We start from the raw sequence: 15,740 nt of genomic DNA on the forward strand, positions 1-15,740 counted from the left end.
TCTGACTGGTATGAATGTATGTCACTAAATGGACACATGTATCTGACTGGTATGAATGTATGTCACTAAATCAACACATGTATCTGACTGGTATGAATGTATGTCACTAAATCAACACATGTATCTGACTGGTATGAATGTATGTCACTAAATCGACACATGTATCTGACAGGTATGATTGTATGTCACTAAATCAACACATGTATCTGACTGGTATGAATGTATGTCACAAAATGGACACATGTATCTGACTGGTATGAATGTATGTCACTAAATCAACACATGTATCTGACTGGTATGAATGTATGTCACTAAATCGACACATGTATCTGACTGGTATGATTGTATGTCACTAAATCAACACATGTATCTGACTGGTATGAATGTATGTCAGTAAATCGACACATGTATCTGACAGGTATGATTGTATGTCACTAAATCAACACATGTATCTGACTGGTATGATTGTATGTCACTAAATCAACACATGTATCTGACTGGTATGATTGTATGTCACTAAATCAACACATGTATCTGACTGGTATGAATGTATGTCACTAAATGGACACATGTATCTGACTGGTATGAATGTATGTCACTAAATCGACACATGTATCTGACTGGTATGAATGTATGTCACTAAATCAACACATGTATCTGACTGGTATGAATGTATGTCACTAAATGGACACATGTATCTGACTGGTATGAATGTATGTCACTAAATCGACACATGTATCTGACTGGTATGAATGTATGTCACTAAATCGACACATGTATCTGACTGGTATGATTGTATGTCACTAAATCAACACATGTATCTGACTGGTATGAATGTATGTCACTAAATCGACACATGTATCTGACAGGTATGATTGTATGTCACTAAATCAACACATGTATCTGACTGGTATGAATGTATGTCACTAAATGGACACATGTATCTGACTGGTATGAATGTATGTCACTAAATCAACACATGTATCTGACAGGTATGATTGTATGTCACTAAATCAACACATGTATCTGACTGGTAGGAATGTATGTCACTAAATGGACACATGTATCTGACTGGTATGAATGTATGTCACTAAATGGACACATGTATCTGACAGGTATGATTGTATGTCACTAAATCAACACATGTATCTGACTGGTAGGAATGTATGTCACTAAATCAACACATGTATCTGACTGGTATGATTGTATGTCACTAAATGGACACATGTATCTGACTGGTATGAATGTATGTCACTAAATCGACACATGTATCTGACTGGTATGAATGTATGTCACTAAATGGACACATGTATCTGACTGGTATGAATGTATGTCACTAAATCAACACATGTATCTGACTGGTATGAATGTATGTCACTAAATCGACACATGTATCTGACTGGTATGAATGTATGTCACTAAATGGACACATGTATCTGACTGGTATGAATGTATGTCACTAAATCAACACATGTATCTGACTGGTATGAATGTATGTCACTAAATCGACACATGTATCTGACTGGTATGATTGTATGTCACTAAATCAACACATGTATCTGACTGGTATGAATGTATGTCACTAAATCGACACATGTATCTGACAGGTATGAATGTATGTCACTAAATCAACACATGTATCTGACTGGTATGAATGTATGTCACTAAATGGACACATGTATCTGACTGGTATGAATGTATGTCACTAAATCGACACATGTATCTGACTGGTATGATTGTATGTCACTAAATCAACACATGTATCTGACTGGTATGAATGTATGTCACTAAATCAACACATGTATCTGACTGGTATGAATGTATGTCACTAAATCGACACATGTATCTGACAGGTATGATTGTATGTCACTAAATCAACACATGTATCTGACTGGTATGAATGTATGTCACAAAATGGACACATGTATCTGACTGGTATGAATGTATGTCACTAAATCAACACATGTATCTGACTGGTATGAATGTATGTCACTAAATCGACACATGTATCTGACTGGTATGATTGTATGTCACTAAATCAACACATGTATCTGACTGGTATGAATGTATGTCAGTAAATCGACACATGTATCTGACAGGTATGATTGTATGTCACTAAATCAACACATGTATCTGACTGGTATGAATGTATGTCACTAAATGGACACATGTATCTGACTGGTATGAATGTATGTCACTAAATCGACACATGTATCTGACTGGTATGAATGTATGTCACTAAATCAACACATGTATCTGACTGGTATGAATGTATGTCACTAAATGGACACATGTATCTGACTGGTATGAATGTATGTCACTAAATCGACACATGTATCTGACTGGTATGAATGTATGTCACTAAATCGACACATGTATCTGACTGGTATGATTGTATGTCACTAAATCAACACATGTATCTGACTGGTATGAATGTATGTCACTAAATCGACACATGTATCTGACAGGTATGATTGTATGTCACTAAATCAACACATGTATCTGACTGGTATGAATGTATGTCACTAAATGGACACATGTATCTGACAGGTATGATTGTATGTCACTAAATCAACACATGTATCTGACTGGTAGGAATGTATGTCACTAAATGGACACATGTATCTGACTGGTATGATTGTATGTCACTAAATCAACACATGTATCTGACTGGTATGAATGTATGTCACTAAATGGACACATGTATCTGACTGGTATGAATGTATGTCACTAAATCGACACATGTATCTGACTGGTATGAATGTATGTCACTAAATGGACACATGTATCTGACTGGTATGAATGTATGTCACTAAATGGACACATGTATCTGACTGGTATGAATGTATGTCACTAAATCGACACATGTATCTGACTGGTATGAATGTATGTCACTAAATGGACACATGTATCTGACTGGTATGAATGTATGTCACTAAATCAACACATGTATCTGACTGGTATGAATGTATGTCACTAAATCGACACATGTATCTGACTGGTATGATTGTATGTCACTAAATCAACATATGTATCTGACTGGTATGAATGTATGTCACTAAATCGACACATGTATCTGACAGGTATGATTGTATGTCACTAAATCAACACATGTATCTGACTGGTATGATTGTATGTCACTAAATGGACACATGTATCTGACAGGTATGATTGTATGTCACTAAATCAACACATGTATCTGACTGGTAGGAATGTATGTCACTAAATGGACACATGTATCTGACTGGTATGATTGTATGTCACTAAATCAACACATGTATCTGACAGGTATGATTGTATATCACTAAATGGACACATGTATCAGACAGGTATCAAAGAGGTACTTACACCAGACTGAGCACCGAGTCTTTGAGTTTGATGGAGTGCAGACACGTCTTCCAGTTGCCCACTGCTGAGTGGACATAAAGCCTGCACGACACACAAGGAGGTTTTACAACCAAGTACAAGTACAAGTACAAGTACAAGGTGACGTCAGAGGTTTTAGAACTAAATAACAAGTACAAAGTGACATCAGAGGCTTTGGGACTAAATAACAAGTACAAGGTGACGTCAGAGGTATTAGAACTAAATAACAAGTACAAGGTGACATCAGAGGTTTTAGAACTAAATAACAAGTACAAGGTGACGTCAGAGGTTTTAGAACTAAATAACAAGTACAAGGTGACGTCAGAGGCTTTGGGACCAAAGAACAAGCACAAGGTTTACTGGATGGTGAAGGCTCCAGCACCCTCAAGAGGGACAAGCGGTAGAAAATGGATGGACACTTACCAGCCATTCTGGGCCCCAAGCCACATGGTGGGGGCCATGCTGGTGTAAGTCTTGGCCTCTTGGCCGCCGTCCTCCGTCTCCGCGGCAACCGCCGTCTCCTCCTTGGACTGAGCGGTGCTCCTGTGAGGACCCCAAGTAGTCAGGATGAAGGCTCCTGGTGTGGGGGCCCCACCTTCTACACACCTGTCTGAGCCTGGTGTGGGGGCCCCACGTGCTTCTACACACCTGTCTGAGCCTGGTGTGGGGGCCCCACGTGCTTCTACCCACCTGTCTGAGCCTGGTGTGGGGGCCCCACGTGCTTCTACACACCTGTCTGAGCCTGGTGTGGGGGCCCCACCTTCTACACACCTGTCTGAGCCTGGTGTGGTGGCCCCACGTGCTTCTACACACCTGTCTGAGCCTGGTGTGGGGGCCCCACGTGCTTCTACACACCTGTCTGAGCCTGGTGTGGGGGCCCCACGTGCTTCTACACACCTGTCTGAGCCTGGTGCGGGGGCCCCACGTGCTTCTACCCACCTGTCTGAGCCTGGTGCGGGGGCCCCACGTGCTTCTACCCACCTGTCTGAGCCTGGTGCGGGGGCCCCACGTGCTTCTACACACCTGTCTGAGCCTGGTGCGGGGGCCCCACGTGCTTCTACACACCTGTCTGAGCCTGGTGCGGGGGCCCCACGTGCTTCTACACACCTGTCTGAGCCTGGTGCGGGGGCCCCACGTGCTTCTACACACCTGTCTGAGCCTGGTGCGGGGGCCCCACGTGCTTCTACCCACCTGTCTGAGCCTGGTGCGGGGGCCCCATGTGCTTCTACCCACCTGTCTGAGCCTGGTGCGGGGGCCCCACGTGCTTCTACACACCTGTCTGAGCCTGGTGCGGGGGCCCCACGTGCTTCTACACACCTGTCTGAGCCTGGTGCGGGGGCCCCACGTGCTTCTACACACCTGTCTGAGCCTGGTGCGGGGGCCCCACGTGCTTCTACACACCTGTCTGAACCTGGTGCGGGGGCCCCACGTGCTTCTACACACCTGTCTGAGCCTGGTGCGGGGGCCCCACTTGCTTCTACACACCTGTCTGAGCCTGGTGCGGGGGCCCCACGTGCTTCTACACACCTGTCTGAGCCTGGTGCGGGGGCCCCACGTGCTTCTACACACCTGTCTGAGCCTGGTGTGGGGGCCCCACGTGCTTCTACCCACCTGTCTGAGCCTGGTGCGGGGGCCCCACGTGCTTCTACACACCTGTCTGAGCCTGGTGCGGGGGCCCCACGTGCTTCTACACACCTGTCTGAGCCTGGTGCGGGGGCCCCACGTGCTTCTACACACCTGTCTGAACCTGGTGCGGGGGCCCCACGTGCTTCTACACACCTGTCTGAGCCTGGTGCGGGGGCCCCACTTGCTTCTACACACCTGTCTGAGCCTGGTGCGGGGGCCCCACGTGCTTCTACCCACCTGTCTGAGCCTGGTGCGGGGGCCCCACGTGCTTCTACCCACCTGTCTGAGCCTGGTGCGGGGGCCCCACGTGCTTCTACACACCTGTCTGAGCCTGGTGCGGGGGCCCCACGTGCTTCTACACACCTGTCTGAGCCTGGTGCGGGGGCCCCACGTGCTTCTACACACCTGTCTGAGCCTGGTGCGGGGGCCCCACGTGCTTCTACACACCTGTCTGAGCCTGGTGCGGGGGCCCCACGTGCTTCTACCCACCTGTCTGAGCCTGGTGCGGGGGCCCCATGTGCTTCTACCCACCTGTCTGAGCCTGGTGCGGGGGCCCCACGTGCTTCTACACACCTGTCTGAGCCTGGTGCGGGGGCCCCACGTGCTTCTACACACCTGTCTGAGCCTGGTGCGGGGGCCCCACGTGCTTCTACACACCTGTCTGAGCCTGGTGCGGGGGCCCCACGTGCTTCTACACACCTGTCTGAGCCTGGTGCGGGGGCCCCACGTGCTTCTACACACCTGTCTGAACCTGGTGCGGGGGCCCCACGTGCTTCTACACACCTGTCTGAGCCTGGTGCGGGGGCCCCACTTGCTTCTACACACCTGTCTGAGCCTGGTGCGGGGGCCCCACGTGCTTCTACCCACCTGTCTGAGCCTGGTGCGGGGGCCCCACGTGCTTCTACCCACCTGTCTGAGCCTGGTGCGGGGGCCCCACGTGCTTCTACACACCTGTCTGAGCCTGGTGCGGGGGCCCCACGTGCTTCTACACACCTGTCTGAGCCTGGTGTGGGGGCCCCACGTGCTTGTACCCACCTGTCTGAGACAGACGGCGGATCAGTAAAGACGTGCTCCATAAACGGCCCCGGGGGTCCGGCGTGGCTGGCGGCGGCCTCGGTGGCCTCGGTGGCCTCCTCGGCCGACTGGGCCGGGTGAATCTTGGCGTGGGCGGGGCCTGCACACAAGAGGAGGAGGCATGGACCAATAGGAAAGGTGCATGAGCATGGAGGAAGTGCCCACCTTGGTCTTTGTCCGTGATGGGAGTGTCAGTGCGGGAGGAGCAGTTGCTACGGGCAACACTGCAGTTAGTGGCACACCCCACTAGGGTGATACCGGCCAACATACCCTCCACACCTCCACCATCCTGGCCTGGACCGCCATCACCCGGGTCCAACACGATCTCACCCGCCGCGTAGTCGCTCTCGCTGGCAGCTGTAGAAACACACTTCCTGTTTCTGACACCTCCCATGATGCCATCCACTATCCACATTCACCATTGGCCGATACCATGTTGATCCCATGCCATGTTGATACCATACCGTATTGATCCCATACCGTGTTGATCCCATACCGTATTGATCCCATACCATGTTGATACCATACCGTATTGATCCCACACCGTATTGATCCCATACCGTATTGATCCCATACCATGTTGATACCATACCGTATTGATCCCACACCGTATTGATCCCATACCGTATTGATCCCATACCATGTTGATACCATACCGTATTGATCCCACACCGTATTGATCCCATACCGTATTGATCCCATACCGTATTGATCCCATGCCATGTTGATACCATACCGTATTGATCCCATACCGTGTTGATCCCATACCGTATTGATCCCATACCATGTTGATACCATACCGTATTGATCCCACACCGTATTGATCCCACACCATATTGATCCCATACCGTATTGATCCCATGCCATGTTGATACCATACCGTATAGATCCCACACCGTATTGATCCCATACCATGTTGATACCATACCGTATTGATCCCACACCGTATTGATCCCATACCATGTTGATACCATACCGTATTGATCCCATATCGTATTGATCCCATCCCGTATTGATCCCATACCATGTTGATTCCATACCGTATTGATCCCATGCCATGTTGATACCATACCGTATTGATCCCATACCATGTTGATCCCATATAGTGTTGATCACATACCGTATTGATCCCATACCATATTGATCCCATACCATGTTGATCCCATACCATATTGATTTCATACTGTATTGATTCCATACCATGTTGATCCCATACCGTATTGATCCCATACCGTATTGATCCCATACCATGTTGATTTCATACCGTATTGATTTCATACGATGTTGATCCCATACAATGTTGATCCCATACCGTGTTGATCCCATACCATGTTGATCCCATACCATGTTGATCCCATACCGTATTGATCCCATACCGTATTGATCCCATACCATGTTGATTTCATACCGTATTGATTTCATACGATGTTGATCCCATACAATGTTGATCCCATACCGTATTGATCCCATGCCATGTTGATACCATACCGTATTGATCCCATCCCGTATTGATCCCATGCCATGTTGATACCATACCGTATTGATCCCATACCGTATTGATCCCATCCTGTATTGATCCCATGCCATGTTGATACCATACCGTATTGATCCCATACCATGTTGATTCCATACAATGTTGATCCCATACCGTATTGATCCCATGCCATGTTGATACCATACCGTATTGATCCCATCCCGTATTGATCCCATCCCGTATTGATCCCATGTCATGTTGATACCATACCGTATTGATCCCATACCGTATTGATCCCATCCCGTATTGATCCCATGCCATGTTGATACCATACCGTATTGATCCCATACCATGTTGATTCCATACCGTATTGATCCCATGCCATGTTGATACCATACCGTATTGATCCCATACCGTATTGATCCCATCCCGTATTGATCCCATGCCATGTTGATACCATACCGTATTGATCCCATCCCGTATTGATCCCATGCCATGTTGATACCATACCGTATTGATCCCATACCATGTTGATTCCATACCGTATTGATCCCATACCATGTTGATCCCATATAGTGTTGATCACATACCGTATTGATCCCATACCATATTGATCCCATACCATGTTGATCCCATACCGTATTGATCCCATACCGTATTGATCCCATACCATGTTGATTTCATACCGTATTGATTCCATACCATGTTGATCCCATACCGTATTGATCCCATACGATGTTGATTTCATACTGTATTGATTTCATACGATGTTGATCCCATACAATGTTGATCCCATACCGTGTTGATCCCATACCATGTTGATCCCATACCATGTTGATCCCATACCGTATTGATCCTATACCATGTTAATCCCATACCGTATTGATCCCATATTGTATTGATCCCATACCATGTTGATCCCATAACGTATTGATCCTATACCATGTTGATCCCATACCGTATTGATCCTATACCATGTTAATCCCATACCGTATTGATCCCATATTGTATTGATCCCATACCATGTTGATCCCATAACGTATTGATCCTATACCATGTTGATCCCATACCGTATTGATCCGATACCATGTTGATCCCATATTGTATTGATCCCTTACCACGTTGATCTCATATGTGGTTGTAATGCAGTTGTAGTCACTGTTTAAGACCGCCTTGGACTAGAAGGATGTGGTTGGACTGCAGTTGTAGTCACCGTTTCAGACCACCTTGGACTAGAAGAATGTGGTTGGACTGCAGTTGTAGTCACTGTTTAAGACCACCTTGGACTAGAAGGATGTGGTTGTAATGCAGTTGTAGTCACCGTTTAAGACCACCTTGGACTACAAGGATGTGGTTGGACTGCAGTTGTAGTCACCGTTTAAGACCGCCTTGGACTAGAAGGATGTGGTTGTAATGCAGTTGTAGTCACCGTTTAAGACCGCCTTGGACTAGAAGGATGTGGTTGGACTGCAGTTGGAGTCACTGTTTAAGACCGCCTTGGACTAGAAGAATGTGGTTGGACTGCAGTTGTAGTCACTGTTTAAGACCGCCTTGGACTAAAGGGCTGTGGTTGGACTCCCCCCTAAAGGGTGTGTCCTAATAGACCTTTACATAAAAACCATCATGAGAATAGGTGATTAGGTATTCCACTAATTAGCATATGTTGACCTACATTGGGTTGGTGACAAAGCATCCAAGGGTTCTTCAGTTTTTTCTGCATGGTCGTGGCTGCAGAGTCCAGACTTTGGACAGCGAGTCTCACCTGGCACACTGGAGATGCAGAGCACGTGTGCGTTGCAGACGTTGAACTGGTCCACCAGTGAGCCCGGCTGGTTGGCGTCGATGATCACCACCTTGCTGGCGGAGTGTGTGCTGGTCAGGATCCACACGCGGCTGCTCATGGCGTCCGTCTCCTGGACCTCCTTGGACTGGAGGACACAGAGGTGAGGCCAGGTGGACTCAGTGAGGCCATGCTCGCTCACCTTCCTCTTCTCTGGGGAGTTGTTGGTGCTCTTCTTGCCTCCCTCTTTCTCCTCCCCACGCAGGGGGTCGCTGCCTTCGGGGGCCCCTGTGACTGGCCCCGCCTCCTGGGGGCTGGCCCTCCACCCTGTGAGGTCCACCCCGGCTGCACACCACAACTGAGGAAGGTAGAAGGAGACGTTCACGTCAGTGAAGGAGGAAAGGTGTCACTGATCCTGTCCAACAAGATTAATGATCTTTATTTTCATATTAATTATACAGTATATACATTATATATATATATATATATATATATATATATATATATATTCATATTCACATACTATTAGCAAGTGTGTCTGCATCCTTCAGTTTAAATCAATCCATCCATCCATTTTCTACCGCTTGTCCCTTTTGGGGTTGCGGGGTGTGCTGGAGCCTATCTCAGCTGCATTTGGGCGGAAGGCGGGGTACACCCTGGACAAGTCACCACCTCATCACAGGGCCAACACTCACACACTAGGGACCATTAAGTGTTGCCAATCAATATAATATTTGATCTTGTTAAAAATACTTGAAATAAATACAAGTATTTATTCATTCATTTAATTAATACATTTCAAATAAAACTATTATTATTTTGGCCACTTGGTGTTGCCAAAAACCAATTGACCTGGATCAAAGTCAGCATAAGTCTATTCCAGGTTTAATAATAAATAGCTTAGTGTTCTTCTACAATTGTGATTAATATTGACAACATTTGTTTATTTACTTTCCCTTGATGCATTCCTGCTGTTTGCTTGTTGACAGTTTAATGCCAACAACACATTGATGGCACAAACTGTAGTAGTTTCCTTGATGAATCATTTGGTACCAAAACACTACCCTCACCTTCCTGTTGGGGTCTTTCTCTACCAGGGGCCGACAGTAGACCGGGACCGGAACGTTCTTCATGTCTTTGTCATTGCTGGTCTGAAAGTAGAAATCAAGAAGTCTTTATGTGCTGCCTGGATCCTGCTAGGACACATTTAACAAGAACCACTGAAGAACATACAAAGCCCAATCCTGCTAGGACACTTTTAACTAGAACCACTGAAGAACATACAAAGCCCAATCCTGCTAGGACACCTTTAACAAGAACCACTGAAGAACATACAAAGCCCAATCCTGCTAGGACACCTTTAACAAGAACCACTGAAGAACATACAAAGCCCAATCCTGCTAGGACACCTTTAACAAGAACCACTGAAGAACATACAAAGCCCAATCCTGCTAGGACACTTTTAACAAGAACCACTGAAGAACATACAAAGCCCAATCCTGCTAGGACACCTTTAACAAGAACCACTGAAGAACATACAAAGCCCAATCCTGCTCGGACACTTTTAACAAGAACCACTGAAGAACATACAAAGCCCAATCCTGCTAGGACACCTTTAACAAGAACCACTGAAGAACATACAAAGCCCAATCCTGCTAGGACACTTTTAACAAGAACCACTGAAGAACATACAAAGCCCAATCCTGCTAGGACACTTTTAACAAGAACCACTGAAGACCATACAAAAGCCCAAAAGCAGTGAAGTTGTCACTTTGTGTAAATGGTAAATAAAAACAAATCCTTTTCAACTTATATTCAATTGAATAGACTGCAAAGACAAGATATTTCATGTTCACGCTGAGAAACTTTCTTATTTTTTGCAAATAATCATGAACTTAGAATTGAATGGCAGCAACATGTTTCAAAAAAGCTGGTACAAGTGGCAAAAAAGACTGAGAAAGTTGAGGAATGCTGTACATCAAGCAAGAATGGGAAAGAATTCCACTTCAAAAATGTGTCTCCTCAGTTCCCAAACCTTTACTGAGTGTTGTTAAAAGGAAAGGCCATGTAACACACTGATAAAAATGCATTTTTTGCAATGTGTTGCTGCCATTACATTCTAAGTTCATGATTATTTGCAAAAAATAACAAAGTTTCTCAGTGTGAACATGAAATATCTTGGCCTGTGGGCACTAGTCTGCACAATTAGGTCTACACAAGTACACTAGTCTGCACAATAAGGTCTACACAAGTACACTAGTCTGCACAATAAGGTCTACACAAGTACACTAGTCTGCACAATAAGGTCTACACAAGTACACTAGTCTGCACAATAAGGTCTACACAAGTACACTAGTCTGCACAATAAGGTCTACACAAGTACACTAGTCTGCACAATAAGGTCTACACAAGTACACTAGTCTGCACAATAAGGTCTACACAAGTACAGGTGCAAAGTGGAAGTTCAGCCCTTAAAGTCACAGTATTTGGGAATCAACAGTAGGAAAGTTTCCTTAGGTGGGAGTAGTGTACATTAGGTGGCAGTAGTGTACATTAGGTGGAAGTAGTGTACATTAGTGTACATTAGGTGGCAGTAGTGTACAAGTTATGTTGTCTTCTGTTGCGCCCTACAAAGTGTTACTACTATAAGTATATTGTACTTCTTTCACACATGTTTGATTGTAACGTACATCTTAGCAACACATTTGCAGGTGTTGACATCGCCATGAAAACTCGCTAATGCTATATATAGCATGTATATTAGCATCAAGCTAGAAGGTGGGTCATGCTTACCTGTTGTCTCTTCAGCGGGCTGTCCTGAGCGCTGTCCGTCTGACCGCCAGTCTGTGGGGAGACCACAGTTACATTTCACCTCTGACCTTCCTTTTCTCACGCAACTCATTAGGGGGAAGAAAGAAAACAAGACGTCAGGAGTTGAAATGTTAATATTTCCTTACAGAAGGTGCCATCTGATACAGTGTTTATTAGCCATAGGGCCGGCCGGGGTCTGCCAGCTCCCCCTCTAGGGCTTCCTGTGCAGCTGTGGTTGTAATACACTTTCTCACCACTTGTGGCACTGATCAAACAAAGTCTGGAACTAAAGTCACATGTCAAGTAGTGTTGGTGACCAAGACCAAGTCAAGTGGTGATGGTGACCAAGACCAAGTCAAGTAGTGTTGGTGACCAAGACCAAGTCAAGTAGTGATGGTGACCAAGACCAAGTCAAGTAGTGTTGGTGACCAAGACCAAGTCAAGTAGTGATGGTGACCAAGACCAAGTCAAGTAGTGTTGGTGACCAAGACCAAGATGCAGAGACAACAGGCTGGATAGAGGAAAACATCATTTACTGTCCAAAAGAAAATGCAGGAAAACACCAAGAAACAGCTAACAGGAAACAGCTAACAGCTAACAGGAAACCGCTAACAGGAAACAGCAACCAGCTAACAGGAAACAGCTAACAGGAAACAGCAACCAGCTAACAGGAAACAGCTAACAGGAAACAGCTCACAGCTAACAGGAAACAGCAAACAGCTAACAGGAAACAGCTAACAGCTAACAGGAAACAGCTAACAGGAAACAGCTAACAGGAAACAGCTAACAGGAAACAGCTAACAGCTAACAGGAAGCAGCAAACAGGAAGAGCTCACAGCAAACAGGAAGTAACACTCCAGCGCTGAGTGGAGGGAGAGGCAGGTATAAATAGTGGCCTGATTGGCAACTGCCAGCAGGTGTGCCAGACTGCCAATCAGGGACAGGTGAGAGAAACAAGCGCTCAGGGAGACGTGCAGGAAAAGGAACCAAAATAAGAGCGCTGACAGGAAATAAAAAGAAAGCGAGGAAAAAGCAAAACATAACTAAAGTGTGTGGTCCTGGTGAGGTTCCAGTGTTGTGTAGCTGCTTGAGAGGGGTGTTGTGTAGCTGCTTGAGAGGGGTGTTGTGTAGCTGCTTGAGAGGGGTGTTGTGTAGCTGCTTGAGAGGGGTGTTGTGTAGCTGCTTGAGAGGGGTGTTGTGTAGCTGCTTGAGAGGGGTGTTGTGTAGCTGCTTGAGAGGGGTGTTGTGTAGCTGCTTGAGAGGGGTGTTGTGTAGCTGCTTGAGAGGGGTGTTGTGTAGCTGCTTGAGAGGGGTGTTGTGTAGCTGCTTGAGAGGGGTGTTGTGTAGCTGCTTGAGAGGGGTGTTGTGTAGCTGCTTGAGAGGGGTGTTGTGTAGCTGTGTGAGAGTGGTGTTGTGTAGCTGTGTGCGAGTGGTGTTGTGTAGCTGCTTGAGAGTGGTGTTGTGTAGCTGTGTGAGAGTGGTGTTGTGTAGCTGTGTTGTGTACCTGCTTGAGACGTGAGGGCACACTCCATCCACAGGCCTGCATGATGCCATCATCACGCCGCATGTGTTCCCGCACCTGACGGTACTGCTCACGCCGCTGCTCTCTGCGGGCCAACAGGGCCGAGTCGCTGAGGAGAGATGCCACACCATTACTGGCCAGTCTGCAAGCAGCGGGGAGGAGGGAGGAGGGAGGAGGGAGGAGAGAGGAGAGAGGAGAGAGGAGGGAGGAGGGAGGAGAGAGGAGGGAGGAGGGAGGAAGGAGGAAGGGGGAGGGAGGAGGGAGGAGAGAGGAGGGAGGAGAGAGGAGGGAAGAGGGAGGAGGGAGGAGGGAGGAGAGAGGAGGGAGGAGAGAGGAGAGAGGAGAGAGGAGAGAGGAGAGACGAGAGAGGAGAGAGGAGAGAGGAGGAGGAGAGAGGAGAGAGGAGTGAGGAGAGAGGGGATAGGAGAGAGGAGAGAGGATAAGGAGAGACAAGAGAGGAGAGAGGAGAGAGGCGGGAAGAGGGAGGAGGGAGAAGAGAGGAGGGAGGAGGGAGGAGAGAGGAGGGAGGAGGGAGGAAGGAGGAAGGGGGAGGGAGGAGGGAGGAGAGAGGAGGGAAGAGGGAGGAGGGAGGAGGGAGGAGAGAGGAGGGAGGAGAGAGGAGAGAGGAGTGAGGAGGAGGAGAGAGGAGAGAGGAGTGAGGAGAGAGGGGATAGGAGAGAGGAGAGAGGATAAGGAGAGACAAGAGAGGAGAGAGGAGAGAGGAGGGAAGAGGGAGGAGGGAGAAGAGAGGAGGGAGGAGGGAGGAGAGAGGAGGGAGGAGGGAGGAAGGAGGAAGGGGGAGGGAGGAGGGAGGAGAGAGGAGGGAGGAGAGAGGAGGGAAGAGGGAGGAGGGAGGAGGGAGGAGGGAGGAGAGAGGAGGGAGGAGAGAGGAGAGAGGAGAGAGGAGAGAGGAGTGAGGAGAGAGGGGATAGGAGGGAGGAGAGAGGATAAGGAGAGACAAGAGAGGAGAGAGGAGGGAGGATAAGGAGAGACAAGAGAGGAGAGAGGAGAGAGGAGAGAGGAGGGAGGAGAGAGCCAAGCGTTAGCAGCCAGGAAGTGACACCTCCTTCTTTTAGCAGCAGCCAGCAGGGAGAGGGGAGCAGGGAGCGACGAGGCAGGAGCACGCTCACTCTTCTGGGAAGAACTGGAGTGTCCGGTTGGAGGTGGAGATCTGACACATGGTGTGACTGCGTCTCTGTGAGAATCCTGCAGGTGATGGTGACTTGTAGTGAATGTTGACGCTGTAGTACGGACGCTTGACTGGTGGAGGACTGGCAGACGAGCTGAAGAGACGTGCGAAGCTGCACACACGTGACATCTGTTCACTTTTATGTCACTACTAAGATGCACACACATGACATCTGTTCACTTTTATGTCACTACTAAGATGCACACACATGACATCTGTTCACTTTTATGTCACTACTAAGATGCACACACATGACATCTGTTCACTTTTATGTCACTACTAAGATGCACACACATGACATCTGTTCACTTTTATGTCACTACTAAGATGCACACACATGACATCTGTTCACTTTTATGTCACTACTAAGCTGCACACACATGACATCTGTTCACTTTTATGTCACTACTAAGCTGCACACACATGACATCTGTTCACTTTTATGTCACTACTAAGATGCACACACATGACATCTGTTCACTTTTATGTCACTACTAAGATGCACACACATGACATCTGTTCACTTTTATGTCACTACTAAGATGCACACACATGACATCTGTTCACTTTTATGTCACTACTAAGATGCACACACATGACATCTGTTCACTTTTATGTCACTACTAAGCTGCACACACATGACATCTGTTCACTTTTATGTCACTACTAAGCTGCACACACATGACATCTGTTCACTTTTATGTCACTACTAAGATGCACACACATGACATCTGTTCACTTTTATGTCACTACTAAGATGCACACACATGACATCTGTTCACTTTTATGTCACTACTAAGCTGCACACACATGACATCTGTTCACTTTTATGTCACTACTAAGCTGCACACACATGACATCTGTTCACTTTTATGTCACTACTAAGATGCACACACAT

General features: G+C 46.9%; 1 protein-coding gene across 7 annotated transcripts in view; it reads right to left on the minus strand.

Moving 5' to 3' along the window:
* mapk8ip3 (mitogen-activated protein kinase 8 interacting protein 3) overlaps positions 1 to 15,740 on the minus strand; it is a 95,884-nt gene that overhangs the window by 27,014 nt on the left and 53,130 nt on the right. For 5 of the 7 annotated variants that reach the window (XM_072915739.1, XM_072915736.1, XM_072915734.1 and 2 more), the window contains 10 exons: positions 14,784 to 14,954; positions 13,636 to 13,795; positions 12,114 to 12,164; positions 10,391 to 10,471; positions 9,523 to 9,678; positions 9,303 to 9,468; positions 6,232 to 6,423; positions 6,028 to 6,166; positions 3,790 to 3,909; positions 3,349 to 3,429 (listed from right to left, as the gene is read on the minus strand). In XM_072915739.1, the coding sequence (XP_072771840.1) occupies positions 3,349 to 3,429; positions 3,790 to 3,909; positions 6,028 to 6,166; positions 6,232 to 6,423; positions 9,303 to 9,468; positions 9,523 to 9,678; positions 10,391 to 10,471; positions 12,114 to 12,164; positions 13,636 to 13,795; positions 14,784 to 14,954 (1,317 nt within the window). The remainder of the gene's footprint in view (positions 1 to 3,348; positions 3,430 to 3,789; positions 3,910 to 6,027; positions 6,167 to 6,231; positions 6,424 to 9,302; positions 9,469 to 9,522; positions 9,679 to 10,390; positions 10,472 to 12,113; positions 12,165 to 13,635; positions 13,796 to 14,783; positions 14,955 to 15,740) is intronic. The other 2 variants (XM_072915740.1, XM_072915738.1) reach the window with 1 other exon arrangement.

This window comes from Nerophis lumbriciformis, linkage group LG22 (genome assembly GCF_033978685.3).
Source record: "Nerophis lumbriciformis linkage group LG22, RoL_Nlum_v2.1, whole genome shotgun sequence".
Classification (NCBI taxonomy): Eukaryota; Metazoa; Chordata; class Actinopteri; order Syngnathiformes; family Syngnathidae; genus Nerophis; species Nerophis lumbriciformis.